Consider the following 23,225-nt stretch of genomic DNA (forward strand, 5'->3'; position numbering starts at 1 on the left):
CCGGTCAGGGCACAGGCCCGGGTTGCAGGCTCGATCCCCAGTGTGGGGCGTGCAGGAGGCAGCGGGTCCATGATTCTCTCTCATCACTGATGTTTCTCTCTCTCTTCCTCTCCCTTCCTCTCTGAAATGAATAAAAATGTAGTTTAAAAAAACTTTTTAAAAAAGGACAGCAGGTGTAAGAGAATGAGCAGGGAAGCTGCAGAGGGGCTGCATAAATTCAACACAAGGACCAGTTCCGAGGTATGTTTACATTTCCCCCAAGTCAGTCAGGAAGGGCGACGATCTAAGGCAGGTGAGCCACAGCCTCGCACAGGCACTGCACAACAGAGAACACTGAGGTGCGCCCACTCCGGGCAAGGCCGGGCCGGGCTGTGTGCACTGTCCACGTACGTTGTTCTCCGACCAAGGCTTCCATCCCACGCACAGCGTTGTACCGAAAATGCATCTGAAGTGCTTGAACACGGTAGTTTCATGAAAGGTGAGAGTAGGTCTTTCTAAATCAGTGCCGTTTAATGTAAAGTTAACTTTGTCTAATGAAGTAAGTTACTCTAACTCAGGGGTGGGCAAACTTTTTGACTCGAGGGCCACAATGGGTTCTTAAACTGGACCGGAGGGCCGGAACAAAAGCATGGATGGAGTGTTTGTGTGAACTAGTATAAATTCAAAGTAAAGGAGCGGAGGGGAGAGCAAGAGAACCGGATAGAACAGCCAGCCGGATAGAACAGCCGGATCTGGCCAGCAGGCCGTAGTTTGCCCAAGGCTGCTCTAATTAGATGCCTGTTATCTGCATTCCTTTCTAGATTTGTTATCTGCCTTTCACCTTCAACCTGGCCAAGACGGCGCGGGGACTTGTCGTTGGGGAGCGATGGGGCTCCCTAAGTGAGGACCGTCCTGTGTTGGTCTGGCTGCCTGTCCACCTGGCCGGCGGGGAAACGTGTGTTCGTGCTGCCCCATGTCCCCAGCACACAGATGTGTGGGACACTGAAGGTGACGTGCCCATCAGCGGGAGAGGCCAACTGGGCACAGCTGGCGGGAAGGACGAGGGCACAGGGCAGGGGCCACCCGGCTACAGTGAGGAGCGTGTGAATGAAGGCGAGAGGCACCGGAGGTGGGGGGGGGGCGCCTGCCCTTGGCCCCGCCGCCGGCGCCCCACAGCCTCCTGCCCTTGGAAGTGCACAGTCACGTGCAGCGCAGGCCCCAGTGTTGTCCACGTGACAGCGGACAGGCCAGCAGCCCCTCCGAGGAGGGAAGCCCCTCCGAGTTCCCTCCGAGCAGACAGAGGGCACTGGTTCCTGGAGAGACGAGACGTGGGCGGCGCTGGCAAGACGGGGTGCCCCCCACCAGGAGGCAGTGGTGACGCCACCAGCTGCCTGCAGAAGAGCAGGCCTGGCACAAGCAGGGCGGGACCTCAGTGTGCCTCCCCCAGCTCCCTCTGATGCTGGGACTTGACAACAGAACGCAAAGTCCGCCAGAACACACGGGAAGGCGGGGTCATCAGCTCAGTCACTGGCCGCTCCCACGTGCCCAACGCCGAGGGGGGCTGCAGCGCTAGGGACAGGGCTGGTACAACAGGCCCCTCCCCTTGGCGTGAGGGCACTTCCCCCTGCAGGTAATGGGAAACCACCGATGTTCTTTGTGCAAAGAAGGGCGATGGCCTGAGTTTTGTTCTTAAATTTTTAAAAATATATTTTTATTGATTTCAGAGAGGAAGGGTGAGGGAGGGAGAGAGAGAGAGAAACATCAATGATGAGAGAGAATCATCAAACGGCTGCCTCCTGCGCGCCCCCTACTCAAGCCGCCACCCAGGCATATGCCCTAGACAGGAATCGAACCCGGGACCTTTCAGTCCGCAGGCCGATGCTCCATCTGCTGAGCTGAACCGGCCAGGGCTGTTGTCAATTTTACAGACCACATCTGACATTGGAGGGGAAATCTGTGTCGCCAGGACCCCGCATCCAGCCATGATGGAGGGACCGGGCACAACTTCTCCTGCCGTATGTTACCAGAAAACTGGGGAAGGGTGCGAAGCAACAGTTCTTACAAGTCAGAGCAGCCACTGCAAGATTCCGGGTCCTGAAGGCGAAGAGGTGAGGGAAGTGCACCCGGAGATGGAGCGCCCAGCACCTGCCAGGGGCACTTTACACACGTGAGCCGGGCAGGGGGACCCAGCGGGGAGGGCTCTTCCACTGAGCTGCAGCACCGGAGGTTAGAACGAGGGAGGCCAGAGGGAAAGAGCCCGTGGAGAGGGAGACCCCGAGCCGCGGCTGAATTGGAAGCTGTGCGTGCAAAACAGGTGAAACCCTGCAGAGCAAAGGACAGCTGCGGGGGGGGGGGGGGGGGAGGGGCAGGCTGAGCCGGTCCCAGGACGCCCAGGACCGGGAGATTTTCGAGTCCCCACCAGTTCTTGTTGGACACCTGGCCTTCAAAGGAGGCCCACGTGTGTTCCTAAGTAATGGCGCTAAGCCAGCTTTCCATGAAGCCACACTCAGCTTTCCTAAGAAAGCCTGAAAACAAGCCTCAAGCGCACCCACAAGTAACGTCATCCCCATTTAAACAAACCTCCATACCCTGCAAAGGAAGACAACCAAACCCAGCCCCCCTCAAAAATCACCAGACCCGGGAAGACACAGCAAAGTCTGACTCGAACCAGGAGAAAGATCAGTCAACACGCGTGATGGGAACCTGAAGACACTCAGAGAGGCCGTGAGCATGCTCAGGGTTAAAGGAAAGCATGAACACGATGAGAGAGTGAGGAAGGGCTATGAAAGCCGAAAGCCACTGCGAGAGAGAAACACAGTCACAGAAACGAAGAGCTCACAGGATGGAAGCGAGAGCATGTTAGACACGCAGAGGCATTTAAAGAGCAGGAGAAGTCATGACACATGAAGTGTATTGGGGAAGGAGTGAAAGCGAACAGGCCTCAATGGCCTGTGGGAAGCTCAAGTAGCTTAGTGTAGTGGTAATTAAGTCCCCAGAGCCCAGGGAAGGGTGCGGGGGGGGGGGGGAGGGTGGGGAGCAGTGCACACACCCCACCCTGCCCAGGACTCATCATCACTGAATGCCGACACCAGCAGGAGAGAGAAGTCTGAAACGCTCTCTTCCACTGGTGCGCCCGCCCGCCTGGAGGCACATCCTTTACCTTGCACAGCATCTACTTGGGGGGAGGAGGGGAGGGGGAGTGTCCTAATTTGCATACAAGCTTCTCAGGTAGAGGCCTTGAGAACCACCACTGAGCCCTCCCTAACCTCAGGGTCTACTTCTAGACCTTTCTCCTAAATTATTTTGGCCAATAAGGTCTTCCGCTTTCCCTCAGCATTTGTATTTTCAACTTTCTCTCAGCATATTCTCTTGAGAGGGAATCTTCTAAAATTTCCAGACCAATGTGAAAGTTCCTTGGTAAAGAGCTTCAAGCACATAAAACAGTGTTTATTATTTCAGTCACGTCCTCATTATAGTGCGACACAGACAACGGCACAAGTCATGGCGAAGGGCTCCCCGAGGCAGCCACGCAGGCTCCCGCTGACAGGCTTCCTGCGCCTTCAGAGGCTGTCCCAGGAGCCGGTGCAGCGGAAGGACACACACCTGCTTGCAGGTAGGGCCTTGGGGGAGTGAGGAGTGGACAGCGGAGGGGCCCCTAGCAGGCTTCCACTGTGACCTCCATGCTTTAGACAAGCATGCCCAAATGTTGTCACATCACTTCTCGGAGGTAGGTGTGTGGTCACGGGTCTTACGCTTTTGAACTTCTGTTCGCTTGAGAAAGATCCCACAACATAAACAGTTCCTGATCACACTCTCTCCAATACCTGGAGCAGCGGAAGGAAAGTGCCGGGAGGAGTTGTGGCGGACACCGAGTCGGCTTCCAGAGCGAAGCACCCCGTCCGCCTGGCGCTCACAGACTCCGTGCTCCGTGCCCGGAGCCACACTGTGGTCTCCGGCTGCCAGGAACCAATTCCAGCATGTAATAATTACAAGAGTTTCATCAAAAGGTTGGTGAAACTTGGGGGGCTCAACAAGGGCTGAGCCACATATGTAGTTTACCTGTTGGAACTACCTGGCTAAACAGCACTTCCCCAAAACCTGAATAGGATAATCGTTTGCTGCCAGACAGCTCAGGGCATCTTAAATCTGCATGTTATTGCTTCCTGTTGGCCAAACACCTGAACAGCTGTAGGCTATTCCCCAAACTGACAATGCTTCTGTACCCTACCCTTTGAAGTATATGTCTCCACCTCACCTTAGGATAAATTGTGTTAATAAATAGCATGGGGTCCTTAGACAAGGGGAAGTCTTTAGCTCCTTTAAAAGCTGAAGCTCCTCTGACCCCCAATGTCTTTCAAAATTATCTTTCGTCCTTGGACTCCTTCTTAATCATCTACGCATCAGCCCTTTCTCCAGATTGCTGAACCCCTTCCTAACGCTGGGACAAGAACCCCGGCATGTGGCGGCATCTTTACGTTCCCAAACAAACCATAAGGAATGCGATGCATCAAACCAAACAGAGGGTTCTGGTGAAACACCCTCCTCACACAGCAATTACACATCGCCCTGAGTCCATCTCCACCACCTAGGAAACATGTTTTAAAAATGTGCAATTAGGCTGCACTGCCTTTCTGAGCAGGAAAATGTGAATTCACCCACACTCTGCCAGTGCCGTGGCTCTGTGTGAGAGCCCACACTCTCCTCTCCTCCAGCGTCACTTGCCGAAGCTATGACAGCGACCACCTTAGATTTGAAAAGGGGATGCAGTTTAGCCCCGGCTCAACCTCACCCTGCTGGGCCCGAGGTTGGCAGTGAGGGCTGGGTCACCATGTGGTGCCTCCACCCTGCCCCGCAGAGCGGCCCTGGCACACAGGCGAAGATGCAGTAGGCCCGGAGCAGAGAGGAGGGCGCAGAGGGAGAGGGATGCCCTCAGAGGTGGGAGGTCGGCCTGTGAGCTGTGCAGCGGGGGCAGAACCCACATCTCCCCTCCCTGGCCATGCCCCCTCCCCGCCTCCCTCCCACCTCCCTCCCACCTCCCCGTGAGGATGAGGTGCGCATGGCACCGCAGAGGCACAGGCACTGCCAGCCAATAACCCACGCCCAGGGAGTCTTTCTGTGAGCTGCACCTACCCTCACGTGGGGGGTGATGTAGAGGAGCGGCCGATACTCAGGGTAAGGGCTGGCCATCAGCACAGGATCATCTGAGAGGCTGCCCCAGGCGGGGACAGCATGCTAGTGGCAGAGACCCCGCGTGCCTGAGGGGCCCTGGGAGACCAGGGTGGGGGACGGCGCCCGCTGAGGCAGAGGAAGCACTAACACATCCCGAGGCAGCTCTGAGCGGGCGGAGAGCGGTGCCAGGTCTAGGTCACAGGAAGGTCACGGACACGGTCATGGAGCCAGGCCCACCCCCACGGGAGACTCAGGGACCCGCGTGGAGGGGAAGCCGAGCAGGAGTGTGGACAAGCTAAGCTGGAGTACTGAGGAAGCGGCCACCGTGGAGGCATCACGTGGACGTGTCACAGCCCCGGGGCCAGAGCAGGTTCCTTCGAGGACTTTGCCACGCTCACGGCCTGATGTGTGCCTGTGGATGGGGCATCGGGCACCCCAAGTTCTCCACTGCAGAAGTCAGACCCAGACATGGCAGAGAACACCCCACCTTTGAGGCTGTATGAGGGGGGGTCCTGGCAAAGCTGCTTAGTACAGAGTGGAAAATGAGAGAAATAAAATAAGAACCAACTTTGTTTCATTAAAGCTGCGAGGTCCGAGCCGGGGAGCAGGGGACGGGGGCCCTGTCCCATCGGCATGGAGGGTCCCACCTACTTCTTCCCAACCACGCCGCACCTCACGTGCTGCCGAGTGTGAGGGGTCCTGTGTGCACACGTCTGAATCGTTTCCCACGCACCAGGTCAGGCCTCTCTCTAATGCTGGAATGTTCTTCCTTTCCTTGAGGCGGGACCTGCCTCCCTGGCCCCCAGCCCGGCCTGGCTCAATCCCAGAGACTGACCTCCTACCCTCCCAGCGCGTGGCCCGGGGAGCTGGCGTTGGGAGCCCCTTTCCCCCTGAGAAGGGGAACCCTGGAGTTGACAAAGACTCCAAAAGCAGCATTGTCCAACTTCCTTAAAACGAAGCCACAGAATGCCATGGTGAGCACCCGAATAAAGGTGTCATTATGAGAAGGAACAGAGTTAACTGAGTCCAAACCACCTCCCTGACAAGACTGGACACAGTGCTGTGGAGGGAGTGGCGTGCTCTCAGCCAAGCGGGGCTGATGGCGAGACCAGCCACCTGCCAGCCTCGAGTTCCCAGGGCCCGGGTCACCGCACCAGCCGAGCCTCTTCCCCACAGAAACCGCTGCCGGAGCCCAGACCCCGGGTGAGCCAGGACGTCCTGCTCTACGCGACACAAACACCCAGGTCCCCCGGCTCCTCTCAAGCTCCTTCCACCGCTGTGGAAGGAGGACAGTCTAGGGCAGGGGTGGGCAAACTTTTTGACTCGAGGGCCACAATGGGTTCTTAAACTGGACCGGAGGGCCGGAACAAAAGCACGGATGGAGTGTTTGTATGAACTAATATAAATTCAAAGTAAAGGAGCGGAGGGGAGAGCAAGAGAACCCTCCGCTCTTTCGGCTCCGCGGGCCGGATAGAACAGCCAAACGGGCCGGATCCGGCCCGCGGGCCGTAGTTTGCCCACGGCTGGGCTAGGGTCTCCTCCTTCCCCCGAGGCGCCCAGGAAGTGGGGTCAGGACCTGCAGGGGCTCTGGGCGAGGGGGGGAGCCGAGGGCGCACAGCGGCTCTGGCTCAGCAGCCACTTTCCCGCTGCCTCGGCAGCCCTGAGCCACCGCCCAGTGCCTGCCTCGTGCCCGCGCCGGGAAGACGGCAGAAGGTAAGCCCTGTGTCCTACAACGAGAGCGCAAGTTAAATGAGCGGACCTTTTCTTCCCACGTGTGATCAGTACAGAAACCAAAGAAGGAAAAAGAATGAAGACATGACGAAGACTTAGTGAAACCTGTCTCAGCGGCCTGGCGGGTTCCTGAAAGCAGAGCGAGCTCACGGGACAGCGCCTCCTCCTTCCTCCTCGGCCACGAGGGACTCAGGGGCCAGCCCCCCCGGTGCACCAGGGTCTGAGGCGGAAGAGAAGGTGGAACGGGGGTGGAACGCCCCCACGGAGGGGAACCACGGCCACCAGCCAGGACACCACTTCCCTAGGAAGGACACGGGGCCTAGGGGCAGGGACTTCCCCACCTGGAAGTCCAGCTTTTTAAAAAGCGCACAACGGGCTCAGCCGAACGCTCCTGCGGCGCTTGCACCTACTGCGGACAGAAGAAAACTTCAGAGGCAAACAACGCCTAACACCTCTGATTCGACTGGACACAGTGAAAAAAGTCTCAAAGGGACGCGCTTCCCGCAGAAATGCGTCCTCTACCAGAAGAGAGGCCGGGACACAGCAGAAGGAGAGCATGGACACATCTCTAAAACCACTCGCCTTATCCTGGGTTTGGTGACAGGTCCGACAGCTTTTTAAGGAAGTGATTCCCACTCCTGGCTCAGGCCGGATCAGGTGGCCTGGCTATCACTGCACAGAGAGTGGGTCACACAGTCCCCTTTGTTAAAGAAATAAATCCCCAAACACGGACTTCCGGCCCGTGCAGGCTCAGCTCCAGGTGTGACCTCGCCTGTGGCTGCGGGTGGACGCCCTCACCCTGCCCGGGGCTGGCCGCCAGGTCCCCTCCCGGGCAAGCAACCCGCTCCCAGGCCCAGGGGGAGGCGGCGGCTATGGGACACCACGCAGTGCCAAGAAAACAACACCTGGCTTCTCTCTGGTGACAAGAGGCGCCTCAGCCCGCTGCCCCCGCTCGGGCGCTAGGCTGTGGCCTGGACTCAGACCCACAGCCAGCACACGCGAGAAGGAAGTGCTAGCATGTTCTGACGGAGTATAAAGTTCACCTCGCAGAGGACAGAGGAATAGATTAATTAAAATCCCATAAAAACCACCTGTGAACATAAAGGCTTTGGTGAGTATTAGAAGAATCAAGGAATCTTTGGAAGAAACGCTCCCAGTCACCTTGGAGTTCAAAACAAGCCCTGAGCGAGCAGGGAAGTCAGAGGCCTTGGCCGTCCCCTTTGGGCCAGTCCCGTCCAGGACCCCACGTGCACAAAGATTACCGACAGAGCTTCCGCCCCTCCCCCACGCTGACCACCTAGGACCCTCTCCTGGGAAAGGGAACGTTAGCAGCTGAGAGCGCCCCCGAGTTTCCAGAGGGGCTCACCCAGCATAGCTCCCAGCCGGCCCGGGTGCCGAGCGGGCTCTCCCACAGGCGCAGGCTCGGGCTTGTCAGCCAGGGTGTGGGCTCGCCACCAGCTACCTTCACGCTGAAATTCAGGTTCACCACGCGTCGGCGGGGAACGGCTTCCAGAGCATGTCGCAGGCACCAGGGGGCGAGGGGAAGCCCCCCTCCCACTCACCCTAACACCCGCCCCCCCCATGGAAATGGCAAAGAAAACACCTATTGTGAATTAATGGCAAATACACTTTCACAATTTGGAAACGTCATTAAAAACAATAAAAATATACATCAGAAAGGGTGACTTACCGCCGTCAGACACAGTTGCAGACTGAAAGAAAAGAGAGAGAGACATGAGTTAATTAGGCCTCATGGCAAAGCGGGAGACAGCAGTCCCTCCGAGGAGCACAGCCGGGTGCTCCGAGGCTCGCTCCCCGCAGGTGCCCAGCAAACCAGACACCTCAGTGAGTCAAGTGCGCTCCCACTTCCTGAGCGGACTCCGCCCAGCCGTGGGTGAGCCGGCCGCATCAGGACGGGCGGAAGTCCCCGTCACTTCATTGGGAAGAACAAATCCCAGCACGTCGGCCTCAGCCTCAGCGAGAGCCTCGCGGAGAGCACGCTACACGTTCACCCGATCAGCCGGGGCTGCCCGGGGCACGGTCTCGAGGGGGCAGGCGACCTGCCATCCGTCCCTTCAGTGCCGCTGGCTTGCAAGTGGCTGTGCCCGGCGTGCCAGCGCTGCCCTGGGCACAACACACCCCACTCGGTGCCTGCACCCTGGTACCAGGCTGCTGGTACCCCCTCCACTGCCCAGGGCAGACCCGGATGGCAGACCACCAGGCCCAGCCACGCCAGGTGTGGGAGGAGGGGCGCAGCAGGCAGGCGGGCAGGTTTCCAAGGAGGCCCCGGAAGAGGGCGAGGCTGGAGGAGAGGAGGGCTGGCTCCGCACGGGGACAGGGCCATGGGCCGCAGCCGGGACTGGAAGGAGGCGGCTGCGGAGGGAGGCCTGGAATGACAGACACTCAACAACAAACGCGGCTGTAGTCCGGCCGGGCGGCAGAGGCTGAGGGCTATGGGAACGCGCTCGCAGCGGACAGCTCGGGGCTGCCTCGTGGGAAGGGAGGAGAATCTGGGGAGGTGGGGGAAGGGTGGGAGCCGGTGGGGCGCTTGGAGGGGAGCAGGCTCAGTGCAGGGTGACTTGCACCCTGTTGAGATGTCCTAGTCCCAGCACAGCCACAGCTGGGGGAACAGCGCGCAGGCCCAGCCCCAGGCAGCGGCCTCTCCTGTCGCACTGTGGTCAGGGGACGGGGTGCACGGAAGCCTCCCGGCTCGGAAAGAGGAATAAACCCCACTTCTCAGTGGCTGCAGACCCAGGCTCCAGCCTGGACATGGGTCCCCCCGGTCTGCAGAGGGAGGGAGCCCGGAGGCAGGGTGTGGGCAGGCTTTGCCGAAGACGCGGTCACAGAGGATGCAGACGACAAGACACCACACCCCTTCCCAGATCCTGCGCCCCCCAACAAGCGGAAGTCATGTTCAAGACCCCTCAGGCCAAAAGGCCAACAAGCGAAGCCCAGAGGTAGCGGGGTTGCCAGGCTCCCCTGAAGACCCATTACGATGGGGGGCACCACTTGGCCTCCGTGGCGGGGGCGGGGCCTGCACGAGTGTCTGAGGGTGAAACAGCTCTGTCAACTGGCACTTTGTGCTTCTGCCTGCTGGTCCATGCCCAATGCGATGCCCCAAACCTGGCCCTCAGCCTGCACGGGAGAGGGACGGGGGCCTCTCCCAGGCCGAGCAGACCTTGTCACAGCCCCGCACCTGCGGGACTGGCACTGGAGCCCTGGGGCCAGCTAAGTGACCACCTTCCCCCAGGAGGGGCCTCCACTCTCAAACCGCCGTGAGTCCTGGGTCAGAATCTCCGAAACTTGCCGAAACCGGTTTGGCTCAGTGGATAGAGCGTCGGCCTGCGGACTGAAGGGTCCCGGGTTCGATTCCGGTCAAGGGCATGTACCTTGGTTGCGGGCACATCCCCAGTAGGGGGTGTGCAGGAGGCAGCTGATCGATGTTTCTCTCTCATCGATGTTTCTAGCTCTCTATCCCTCTCCTTTCCTCTCTGTAAAATGTCAATAAAATATATTATAAAAAAAAAAAAAAGAATCTCCGAAACTGTCGCTCGGCACCTTATCCATGACTTTCAGGGGTAAAGCATGTGCGGCTGTGTGTCCAGATTTAAACTGTCATCTTGCCAAGAGCAGCCCGCAGCCTGTCCTTGGCTACCGGCCTCCATCACAGAAACAGGCAGGTCTCCTTCCCGGTGGACAGAGGCCATGATGGCTGTCCCTCTCCCACACTCACCACCGATCACCCAGCCAAGCTACACGTTAGAGACCATCAAGGACAAACGATTCCGAGACTAGGAGAGGGAAGTCTGCGAGGCACACACACCAGAAACTGAGTGTCCAACAGCAGCAGCTGAGAAATAAATCGTCAGGCGCCAGCTGCAGGAAAGCGGGGCCGGGCCACCTCAGGGTGCAGGCATGGCTGAACGCAGCGCTCGGCGGCAGCAGACCCGACAGAGGCACTGCAGACCCTCCACACTGGCCCCAGGGCCCTGAGACGAGGTCTGGGGGAGGGGGGTCGCTGCAGCCCGAGACGGAAGAAGGTGACAGCTGAGTGGGATGCCCGAGGGGCAGGGAGAGGGGGGCCACGTGGACGCGGCGAGCAGGGTGGGCTCAGCATGCCCGCGGGGGGCTCAGTGGGAGGCTGCGCTCCAGCCCGTGGGGCTTCGGTGCAAAGCACACGGATCCAGGGCAAAGCCCACAAACGTGCGGCTGAAAGTGCGCGGTGCCTTCCTTCCTGGCGCGGCTTTAGAATTGTAGAAAGCTGTGCCGGCAGCACAGTAACCAGCAGGCTGTTTACTACAGTGCTGCTCCCAAGGAAGTAAGGGGAGTCCGGGAATGGGAGCGGCCGGGGTAGGGCTGGGCGTCGTGCCGTGTGGGCCACTCAGCGATGCCCCAGGCAGGCACCACGCACGAGGCCTGGGGAGAACGCAGCCACGCGATATGAGCTCACAATTCAAAAATCCCCTAAAACCAAGGAAGACCCACCGTGAGAAAGCGCCAGCAGAACGGACAACAATGGAACTGAGACCCTGGGAAGTCCTCCCTCAGCCGGGTGTCAGAGAACCATCAGATGCAGAGAAGCAAAAGCTGCATGAAGAGGAGGAAGGTGGCAGGTCTGAAAACCACCCCACAGGGTGTCTGACGACGACAGCTACAACTGCGGGAATTACACGCTCAGGACAGAGGCTGCAGACATGAGGGGGCTGGAGAGATTTGGGAACTGGAAGGCAGGCTCGGGAAGAACGAGGCACAGAGACGAGAACAGGAGTGCGCAGCGCGGTGGCAAGCACGTGAGAAGCCCTGAAAGCGCTCACCGCCCCCCCCCCCCGCCCCCCGCGCTGTCCCAGCAGGCGCTGCTCAAGGTGCCCACCAGGAAGATGCCGGTTCCAGAGGCCGCGGGGCCAGCACCGTTCAGGAAGGACTCAAAATCCCAAGCCACAGCCTCGCTCTATCTCCCTCCCTTCCCTGCGTCTGGGTCGCTGTGCCAAGAGTACTTCCCAAGCCCAGACGCTAAGGAAAGTTCTAGGCATCTGGGGTGGCCTCTGCGTACTGAGGGTTCTCCTGGAGGGGCCAGCGAGGACTCAGAGGTCACGGAGGTCCGCTGCCCACCCCACATCTGCTTGTAACTGCGGAACCAGCTCGGACTGGTCCTGTCCGATTCCCACAAGGCCCAGAACCGAAGTTCCAACCTGGGACGCACGCTCACGAGGGACACCTGTGCGCCCTTCACTGCGCCCACCGTGGAATCAAAGGGCCGGGACCGGGCCAGACATGAGACACGGCCTTTCAGCATCAAGGGCCCGCTGTCCAGGAAGGTCCGGTGCTGAAGGCCCCAGGCCCCACAGGGTTGAGCCTGGCCTCCTGTGTCTGGGCTGATCTGCTCACAAACTAAAGCTTTTTCTTTTCTCAAAAGCTGGCACCATCGTGTTGGCTGCCATGCGCGTCAGGCAGCGAGCTCCGTCCAGAAACCCTTGATAAAGGTAAGTTCACACTGGGATTGCTCCCCACACAAGTCAGTGTGAAGAGTGCCGCCGGGAACCAGCCCAGCCCTTTATTCCTGGCCTCCACCTCCTCTGCTCACAGCCCAACCAGACGTTAACCTAAAGGGAAAGCCCGGAGACAGAGTGAATGTCACCCAGACGTAAACCACTGTCCTCCATCCAGGTTAACATATGAGCGAGAAACAGGCTACTTAACCGGCCAATGAATAAGGTGCAGTTACCATAACCCACCTCCGGCGGCTAACACGTGCGGATACGCAGGCGCACACCGGGGCATGGCAGAGCCAGACCCAGCTCCTCCTGCGCGGGAGCACCCAGGATGCGGAGCAGCGGCGGAGCGCGGGGCCGGGCTTCATTCTCCCGGGCGGCGGTGTACAGGGGCAGAGCAGGCAGTGCCAAGGGGAAGGGCTGGCAGGGGAAAGAGGGCGGGAGTGCCCTGTGGGGAGTGGAGGGTACAGCGTGCTTTCCTGGCGGCCAGTGCTTGGTGTAGGGGTGGAGGTGCAGGCAGACAACCCACAACCTGGGGTGTGTGGAAAAGGCAGGTGACCCAAATCACGTCATTCTGCCGTGGGACTGACCGCCGGTCCAACTCTGACCACGCTGCCCTCGGAAGCCTGGTTTGCATGCTCTGAGCACATCCTGGCTGGCCACCGACGCAGTTCACAATGGAAGCCCGAGATCATTCCAGAACACCCACAGAGGCAAGAACACCCACAGAAGGCAACCGCAGCTCAGGTGACTCTGAAAGTTGGGCATTGCCAGGCCCTTGGCTTCTGCTAGGCCACGGGAACATTTTTATGAAGTAAGACCTAACATTCCTCACGTTTACTGGTACCCGGTACAATGTGCTTTATTAACGTGTGTGCATTTTCTGCCCTTTCTGGTTCCTCCCAAATCCACGTGTTATACTTACAAGAGAACAGCCACAAAGCAAGCTGCCAGGGCAAAGGTCCCGGTCAGCCGGCAAGGTCTTCCCTGCTGGCGTTAAACAGACACGGCAGGAGGCAGCTTCTCAGGGTCTAGGCGACGCCTCCCGGCTGGACTCCGCCCTGGCGTAGACACACGGTGCTAACGGGGCTCACACGCGTCTGCGGAGGGGCCTTACTGTAGGCTCAGACCGCCTCACGTGCCGCCTCGAGGGCCGGGCGGCTGCGGACGCCGGCAGTTCAGTGGGAGCTGACCTGGGTTTATTCTCGGCAGGAATTCGGACCACACACGTTCGGTGGAAATTTTATTTTCAGTTAATGTTTAGAAAGTTGAGATGATTGATATGAAAAGTGGTATATGATGAATCTAGCCTTTACCAAGGCTGATTCTGTGAGTAACATTAGACAGTGGCGATTATGAGAATACATCATTTCCACATTACTTTGGTATGTAGTAATATACAGTAATTTAAGTTTTCAATTTTGAGGCACTGACAAACTTCCTACCTGGGACATAAAAAACACCAAATAACCACACATGACTCTTAAATAGGAACCGAAGGCCTGCAAGTTGCCCAAACACATCCAATGTTTTGAATACAAAGAGAAAGATATGAATAAGCCCAACGCTGTAAACCTTAATGTAACAATCCAATTTGCGCCTTAGATTTCACTTTAAAAACTTGATCTTTTAAGCTTTAAGGCGACTCCTGGCTGGCCCTAGAGCAGCAGTGAGCAGGTCCAGGTGGGGCAGGGAAGGCCGGAGAGGCGGGGCCTGCGGCTGAAGACCCAAGGGCACGGCAGGCCCACAGGTCCCAGCGCATCGGTGGGAACGCATGACTGCACCCAGCCCCGCTAGTGCCTGCTCACCAGCCTGCCCTCTGCTCCTTGCCCCGGGGGCCTGCACACCCAGCCAGGACCCTCTAGGGCAAGCGTGTCACACTCATGCTCTAGGGAGCTGTCAAGTCACTGCAATGGGCGTGAGCAGCACTTGTTAACAAAGGAACGAAGATGAGACAGGAGGACGGGCAAGGAGACACCAAGTGCACCCAGGGTTATGCTGTCCTTGACCCGGCTTCAGAGCTGTGTGCGTGTGAGCACGCACCACGTGTGTGTGCGCGAGGTCCTGGCGTGACTCCCAGGACTCTGAGAGCTGCTGTCAGAAGAACCAGCCCCTCATGCCCTCAGCCGGTAGCACCCCAACTCTCACCTGCAGCCTCAGCTGGTGAGCCCGCACACGTGGCTGCAGCTCCCCCCTCTCAGGGGCCTTCCTTGCCAGGCCCTGGAGGCGGGCTCACCGTAGCCATGATGACTGTCCTTGAGGGGCAGCCCCAGGTCCCAGGGATATGAAACATGAGTGACCTCCCGCAGCCGGAGGGCCTGAGCACAGGGGCTGTGCTCCATGGCCCGTCCCCACACTAGGGTTCCAGAGCGGCTCATCCCGCCACCCAGGTTCTCCACGTGCGCACACACTATTCTTCCCAGCAGGTGCAACCAGCCCCACGGGACAGAGGCACAGCAGGCGAAGAGGAGGCACCTTTTTCTAGGTTTGAACCATGATACTCACAAGGAAGAGTTTCTGTGAGACGGGATGGAGGCACGGTGGGTGAGCTCAGTGCCACATAGCGACAAACAGGACAGCTGGACACGGGCGAGGGATGTGGAGAAGGAGGCGGAGCCATCGCAGCGCAGCGCACAGTTTATGAAGCCTGAGAGGGAGGCAGGTTGGGCGATCGAGGGTCAGAGCTCCTGTGAATCTCTCTGCAAAGTGTGTGTGTACACGCGTGTGCATGCACATACATGTGCGTGTGTGTGTCCCAGGGAGCTCTTTGATATTCAATAGGACCAGAAGGAGCCACGCCAGGCGAGCCAGCGACAGACCGTCAGCCAGCGTTGCAGCCGTGCCTGACAAGGCGGCACCACGCTGGGGATTCGACGTGCACATCGGCCCTTACACAGAACCCCAACCTCTGGCCCAAGATAACAGAGTCCCCAGCACAGAGATGGGGGCAGGGTCCGGATGGCACTGCGGAGGTGGCATCCCAACAGGACAGCCCCGAGCTGCAGCGCAGTCAGCGTGAACACTGGTGTGGCGGAGGCCTCGGGGGACGTGGCACCGGCCTACTTCCCGGCGGACCCTGTCGCCGCGAGCTCCTCCTAGTACACAGCCGCCTTTCCACGCTGGGGACGAGCCTGAGGCCCCCTCTTGCCTGAACTTGAACCCCAACCTCAGGGGAACATTTTCTCCCAACAGCTGAGGCTTATGAATCCTCCGACCAGTCAACCTCGAGCTGGAGCCCTGCGCGCCCCGCAGGCTGTCCTGCCACCCCCAGGCTGTCCCAGCCGCAGAGCCTGGTGCAGGGGCCAAAGGTGCGGGCCTGGGAATGCGGCCGAGATGGCCCCCGGCTCCCGGCTCCCCTGCTCAGCCTCACCCCGGCTCCTGTGCTGGGGCTGGAGATGAATCCAGACCCCGCCTCAGGGGCAGCCTGGACAGGGGGGCTGAGGCAGTGGCCCCGCTGTCACAGGAGGGACAGGTGTGGAGGCCTCAGGGTCGGCTGTGAGAAGGGCAGGGCTCTGAGGGGCGAGCAGATGGAGGGTGTGCAGGAGTCCAAGTCCGACGCGGGCACTCGGCCACCAGGCCTCCTGCGCATCCAGGGAATGGAGGAACATGGACGTGCTGTGGGTCTGGGGTGGGGGTCAGTCTCTAAGTGACAGCGCCGAGGACCTGGGGCAGGAGGGAAGCGGGAGGCCCGAGGACAGCCACTCAGACGCTGGGAGACGCAGCTGCTCTCAAGAGGGGACAGCTCCTGCTCCGTTGCGGGGTGGGGAGAGGGCACAGCGGGGCGTGCTCGCATGCTGCCGCAGGCCCGGGCGGAGGGGACGGCAGGAAGGAAAGCTGCATGCACGGGGCCTGCTTCGGCGTGAAAAGGGGAAGCTGCGGGACAGCCTGGAGCAGCGTCTCCCTCATGCACGCCTTCTTACACAGATAACAGTGAACAAAACTGACCCTGAGGGGGGCAAGCAGCCACCCCAACAGGCGGTGCCTCCCCCCGCCCCGCATTGGCTTTAGGTCCCCAGAGGTGTGGGCCGAGGAGGTGTGCGAAGGGCTGCCGGGCCAGGCCTCTGCGGGGGGCCATCTGGGAGAAGAAGGTCGCCGGCACACGGCGGTTCAGCTGAGCTAGAAAAGGGCACCGAATGCCGCAGGCCTGGCCAGCGTGAGCTCATCCTCACAGGCTCAGGCGGAGGCGCCTCCGGCACATCAGCCCACAGAAGGGCACGCCTGACACGCTCACACCCATGGCCACCAGCAGCCTCGCCACGGCTCCCCGCCTCTGGGCGGTCCCTGCTTCTCTGGGACCCAGGCTGTGCAGAGGGGACACCTTCCGGCCCAGGCTGCCTGCCTGGTGGCCGGAAGAGGAGCAGGCAGAGTGCTGGTCAGTGACGCAGGGGACGACGGCTGGCTCTGAAGCCAGAGAGCCCCCTCGCATCATGGGCAGCCCTGACTCCTCCGAGCACGCACTGTCTTCTTCGTGCAAACTCCTCCTCCAGCCTCTGCCCCGCCCAGCCCTCTGGGCCCTCGGTGCCTCTGAGTGCGCAGGGGCTCCTGCTGCCTGGGAAAGGGCCTGGATGACCCTCTGGTCCCGCAGAGCCCGGTGCAGAGGCAAAGCCCTGGTCTCGGGGAAGCTCCTTCCCTCAGCCCCTTGCAGCCCCAGGCACCTGCCCGGCAGACCAAAGTCAAAGCTAACCTGCCACAGCCCACGTGCCCCCAAACCCGAGACACATGCCTCTGCCAAGTGTGCGACACCAGAGCCGGTCCTTTATGACCAGGAAGGGAAGGAAGGACACACCAGCAGTGAGCCGGCACTGAGGGAGGATGCACGGAGCATGGCGGCACACGCCCGCACAGGGCAGGGAGGACGCAGGGCGAGGCAGCAGGTCAGTGTGCCCTGGGCCCTGCGTGGGACTTGCTCCTGCTGCTCAGAGGATGGAAAGGACGCTGTGACTGCCAGGGAGTCCCCTACCGCTCCCGCCCTGCCTCTGGCTTAGGGAACCTCCCTCCGGCCCAGGCCCCGCAAGAACTGCCCCAGCAGCCCGGTGGACGCTGTCACAGCCCTCCCGGACGGGCACAGGGCCCCGTGAGGCGAGGCTCCGTCAGGCACAGCAGGGGAGCGGGGTGCCAGTCCAAGGGGGGTACAGGAAGCTTGTTAAGCTTCTCCCGTGACACTTCACGTTTCTTCCAGGCGGTGGGCTTCCGTGTCTCCTCAACCAGCATCTTATGGTGTCTGGACCGTGACAACCGCCGTGATGTGGTTTAGACGATGACGCTCTGCTCGCAAAGGGCGTGGACACTTGCAGCCAGGCTGCATCTCGCTCGTAAAGACGGGAAGGGAGCTGTGCATTCGGCCAGAGGCCTGCGCTCGTCCTGGGCCGGCACTCTGGCGGCTCCCGGCGCCTCTCCTGGCGCCTGGGATCATGGGGAACACCGCCCATAAAGGCTTACGATTCTCACTTCACATGAAAGCAGCTCGCGAGGAGCACAGCCCTTTACAAGCCCTGTCCCTTACAGAGCACACGCCCTCTGGATGGGAGCCCGGCGTTCCATCCCCCCCCGCCCCCATTTTCCAGATGAACAAGCTGAGGCTCAGAGAGCAGCACCCTCCCACCGGCCCTCCAGCCTCACCCCTGCCCGTGTGGCCTGGCACCACTCAGGGCTGCCTGCGAGGACTAACCTGGGCCCCGGCGGCTACGGCACCCACCCCCACCTGCCACCGCCCGCTCCACAAGGGAGCCGCTCAGTTTTTGCTGCTTAAGACACGCGCACACCAGTGGACGGCCAGAGCCCTCCGTGACCAGCTCGTCCGCCAGCGTGCGCACTGCCGGCATCTCACAGTAACCGCCCCTACACAGGCCAGCACACGGCACTCCAGTCTCCTTTTCTAAAATGGGAACCAAAGCCCACATTTTCAACAGCTCGCCCTAAGGTCCTATTGGAATGCAAACGCAGCCCCACAGGGCAGGGATAACTGCTCCCGGGCCCACTGCGGACAGGACTGGCCGGAACTAGCTTGTGCAGCCGCAGAGAAGCAGAACGTAAGCCGCTCCCGGGGCCGGGGCAGCGGGCCGCCCACACTCCGCAGCCCGCCCGCCCGCCCACGGCTGCGCCAGGCTCCGAGGACACGCTGAACGTCTCCCAAGCACAGGAAACCGGCCCGCGTGTCATCAGCACAGCCCGGCCTGTCCAGCGCCCAGTGGAAGGAAGGGTGTTGCTCATGTTCCCACCCCGCCCTCCAGCCGCCACATCTGAGTGCGCTTCCCGCAGGCCTCTGCACAAGGCCCTAATTAGGGATTAGGACAACAAGCTGAGAAAGAATGAACTTTAAACTGGCCCCTGTAATTAGTGACAATCTCCTATAAATAACTTCAATTCAGTCTGCCTTCTAGCAGCACAGCAAGAGCCACAAGGGGAAAATAAAAAGCATTCTTTTCAGATCGTCTCAAACCTTTAAAAAGCGTTTACGGTAAGTTCACCTTTGTAAGCTGAGGTAATAGCCCGCCATTAGAGGGCCGCGGCTCCCTAGGTCTGTATATGCAACAGAAGCAACTCGTGGCATTTAAAAAAGACGTGACCGTGGTGAAGAGCAGGGTGGCTTTTGAAACGTGCTACTCCAGCACCATTAGTTCAGCGCTACAGCCTCTAGCTAGCATCACTGTGGTGAGGACGAGAAGAAGGTGGACGGGGGCACCGGCAGCGGGGTCCTGAGAGGCAGGCTGGACCCGGCATGGCGGGCCGCCACCAGCTCGCTCTGGGCGCTGGTCTGTGGTCCCAGAGCCAGGCATCACCGCCCCGGGACTCAGGTCCCGCTCCGGGAGGCAGACACGAGACAAGCGTTTTCCAAGTGTTCCGCTAACGCAGCCATCCGCTAGCAGCTGAGCACAGAGCGGCGATGGAGGCGCCGAGCCTTCGCACACACTGTTTAAATGACCCGCGGCTGGAAGGACTCACCTGCTGATCATCTGAAGCGTGCGTCTCCTTGGACGCCCCTTCTCCCAAATCCATCCTAAGACAGAAAACGCCCGCACCGCAGCGGGCACGCAGCGCTGAGATCTACCATGAACCCTGCGGCATGCCTGAGCGCGGCAGCAAAGTTTAAAGACGGTGCAGATGAAGTTCCATTCCGCTCGCCTCGTAACCCGTGGCAACAGGACACTGCAGGAAGCTGTGGCTGGCCAGGGACTCAGACTCTGGATTGTCTCGTGCAGCGAAAAAAGCCGTTTACGTAAATCACGCTGTGAGATCACTTTTAAAGTATTTCCTCCACCAAATCAGAAGAATAAAGTGCAGCCGACAGGGGCGATCTCCCGGCCACACAGCAGCTGCGAGAAGCTGAGGGAACGCAGAGCAGCAGCTCCGCGCGGTCCCCGCCGTAATGACAGCTCTATTATTAGCCTCCACACGTGTGCAGTGCGGGGCCAGCCGCGGGCTCCGCGTCTCCCGCACCCTTTCCTGGGGCCTCTTCCAGGGCAGGCTGGGTCTGCCTCCCCACATCCAACACACCTGAAAGTGAGGGGAGCACGACAGGTCCTGGTTTAGGAGAGGAGGAAGCAAAGACGGGTTCCAGAACCTGGCGTCCCTGGGACTCCCTGTGAGGGTCCTGAGGCTCACCCTAAGTGCCCCACCCCGGCCATGTGATGGCAGGGACGTCGGGGCCTCACCGGATGGGCTCCTGGAAGGGCAGAAGGGCAGATCTCAGGGAGTGTTTTGTCCGGGGTTGCAAACACAGCGCCCACGTGGACACCTGCTGGGATGAGGGCCCTCCAGCTTGGGGCCGGGCCACCTGCTGGGAGGGCGCTGAGCCCGCCTGCCCTTTGCTCTTCCCCGGAGGACCCCGAGCTCCCAGTGGGCACTCACGACACAGCTCTGTCTGTCACAGAAACGTGCACCTGCCTGGGAGTGGACATTACAGACAGAAACTGCCTCAGCTCAAGCTTCCTCAGACAGCTTTGCTCAAGAGACCTGCACACAGCACAGAAAAGGTATGAAAGAGAGAGGAGCCGGTGGGGGGGGCAAAGAGGGGGGCAGGGCGGGTCAGAGGCCTCATCATCACCTGACCGCCGCCACTGAGCGCAGAAACTGCCCAGCCTGGCGCCCAGCACATGCTGGGGTGGGGGTGGGGGGGCGGCAAGGATTGGGTGAGTAGAAAGAGGAGGAGGAGGAAAACAAGGACGAGGAGGTGGTAGTGGTGATGGAGAAGTAGGAGGTAGAGGAGGAAGAGAAGGAGGAGGAGGAGGCGGTAGAGAAAGAAGAAGAGGAGGAGGAGGAGGAGGAGGAGGAGGAGGAGGTAGAAAAGGAGAAGGAGAAGGAGGAGGTAGAGGAGGAGGAGGAGGAGGTAGAAAAGGAGAAGGAGGAGGCGGTAGAGAAAGAAGAGGAGGAGGAGGAGGAGGAGGAGGAGGAGGAGGAGGAGGAGGTAGAAAAGGAGAAGGAGGAGGAGGAGGAGAAGGAGGAGGAGGTAGAAAAGGAGAAGGAGGAGGAGGAGGAGGAGGAGGAGGTAGAAAAGGAGAAGGAGGAGGAGGAGGAGGAGGAGGTAGAAAAGGAGAAGGAGGAGGAGAAGGAGGAGGAGGTAGAAAAGGAGAAGGAGGAGGAGGAGGAGGAGGAGGAGGTAGAAAAGGAGAAGGAGAAGGAGGAGGTAGAGGAGGAGGAGGAGGAGGTAGAAAAGGAGAAGGAGGAGGCGGTAGAGAAAGAAGAGGAGGAGGAGGAGGAGGAGGAGGAGGAGGAGGAGGAGGAGGTAGAAAAGGAGAAGGAGGAGAAGGAGGAGGAGGTAGAAAAGGAGAAGGAGAAGGAGGAGGAGAAGGAGGAGGAGGTAGAAAAGGAGAAGGAGGAGGAGGAGGAGGAGGAGGAGGTAGAAAAGGAGAAGGAGGAGGAGGAGGAGGAGGAGGTAGAAAAGGAGAAGGAGGAGGAGAAGGAGGAGGAGGTAGAAAAGGAGAAGGAGGAGGAGGAGGAGGAGGAGGAGGTAGAAAAGGAGAAGGAGGAGGAGGAGGAGGAGGGGGAGGAGGTAGAAAAGGAGAAGGAGGAGGAGGAGGAGGAAGAGGAGGAGGTAGAAAAGGAGAAGGAGGAGGAGGAGGAGGAGGAGGAGGTAGAAAAGGAGAAGGAGGAGGAGGAGGAGGAGGAGGTAGAAAAGGAGAAGGAGAGGAGGAGGAGGAGGAGGAGGAGGAGGAGGTAGAAAAGGAGAAGGATGAGGAGGAGGAGGAGGAGGAGGGGGAGGAGGAGGAGGTAGAGGAGGAGGAGGAGGAGGAGGAGGAGGAGGAGGAAGAGGAGGAGGAGGTAGAAAAGGAGAAGGAGGAGGAGGAGGAGGAGGAGGGGGAGGAGGTAGAAAAGGAGAAGGAGGAGGAGGGGGAGGAGGTAGAAAAGGAGAAGGAGGAGGAGGAGGAGGAGGAGGAGGTAGAAAAGGAGAAGGAGGAGGAGGAGGAGGAGGAGGAGGGGGAGGAGGGGGAGGAGGAGGAGGAAGTGGTAGAGGAGGCGGAGGCACCACCCAACTCCGCCCCATCCCTGGCCTCAGGTGTCTGATCTTTTGCTGTCTCCTGACCCAGTCCCCGGCCCTGGTGTGGACCACACGGTCTGTAATTCTAGCTGCCCCTTCCTTCCCAGCGCCCACTGCTCGCCCTCAGCTCGGCGGTGCCCTGTCCAGCGCCCACCCTCTGGGGGCACTCCTGGGACACCCACCTGCTCAGTGCTGGTGATGGCCGGGGCCAGCCCGACGAGGACAGGGCTGCTAGCGTTTGTTTCCTGCTGTCCCTTGAGCAGAAATGCATGTAGCGGGTGTTTGAGGACCACTCACTGCGACATCCTAGGACAGCGGTCGCCAACCTTCCGGACCTCACAGACCACCAGTGGAATAGGGTTTTAAAGAGAATTAAGATCATTTCCTATGTAAACGACCTAACGGCTAGATGAGTACATGAAGAACCAAACAAACAAAAACTTCAGAGTTAATTTCTCCTAGAGATAAAAATAGCAAACTTAAGATCTTTTTTTTTTAAAAAAAGCTCATTTTGAAGTGTCTGTGTACATTGCACCCTGGATCACGTGAACTCCGTGACTACAGTGCGTCCCGGAGGGGAGCCAGCCCTGGGAGGAACGTAGCAAACCGGCCAAGAGGCTGAAGAAGGCAAAGCAACTGAAGAAGGCGATGGTGGCCTCGGAGTCTCGGGTCTCTGCGGGTCCGCCTGCCTCGGGCGGAGGGCGGCCTCCGACAGCGGACAGCCTCTGACAGCAAGCATGGGGCAGTGCAAACAGACGCAGAGCCTGGCCACAGAGCGGGCAGCCTCAGAGCCGCCTGCCCTCCCTCTGCCCTCCCCTCCCCAAGTGGAGAAGTCTGGACACGGGCGCCCCCTGCTGTCCAAGACGCACGGCCAGTTCCTGTCATCAACACCAGAAATGGGGGGGTTCCTCCAGCAAATACTCAGACCAAGCATGTCCAACTCAAAGGCTAACACGGGCCCAATAAACAAAGTGTAAGTGGATGTGGCCACAAAAAACAAAAGCTTCAATTTTCGTAGAAACACAGGTTTATTTTGATAGAGACATGCTGAATTCAAAGGGCTGAAATAAATGAGTCACTGTTCACATAAAATAATAGAACATTGTAATAAAAATTAATATTTTTCTTGAACATTAACTTACCAGACACTGAATAACTGCACAAATTAATAAGCGTCATGCTAATAAACCTATTTTTCTTGTTCTCCGGAAGTGAAATATTTCCTGTTGCGCACACCAATTAAGTCAGTGCAAGATAATGACGTGGCCATCGGCTGCTAAAATATTCGCTGCTGGTATTAGTGGAGGGAAATGGTGCGCCTGTGCGTAAGGCGTAAGGGAAATGAATGCAACTCGATGATAGTAATCAGTCACTAGTGAACG

The 23,225-nt window shown here is 59.4% G+C and overlaps 1 protein-coding gene across 5 annotated transcripts in view; it reads right to left on the reverse strand.

The window, feature by feature from the left end:
* RGS12 (regulator of G protein signaling 12) overlaps positions 1–23,225 on the reverse strand; it is a 75,267-nt gene that overhangs the window by 30,045 nt on the left and 21,997 nt on the right. For 4 of the 5 annotated variants that reach the window (XM_080671430.1, XM_080671431.1, XM_080671433.1 and 1 more), the window contains one exon: positions 8,570–8,591. In XM_080671430.1, the coding sequence (XP_080527556.1) occupies positions 8,570–8,591 (22 nt within the window). Of the gene's footprint in view, positions 1–8,569; positions 8,592–19,310; positions 19,447–23,225 lie in introns of those variants that run through there. The other variant, XM_080671434.1, reaches the window with a different exon arrangement.

The sequence above is a fragment of the Plecotus auritus genome, assembly GCF_963455305.1.
Source record: "Plecotus auritus genome assembly, chromosome: 1".
In the NCBI taxonomy this organism is placed as follows: domain Eukaryota; kingdom Metazoa; phylum Chordata; class Mammalia; order Chiroptera; family Vespertilionidae; genus Plecotus; species Plecotus auritus.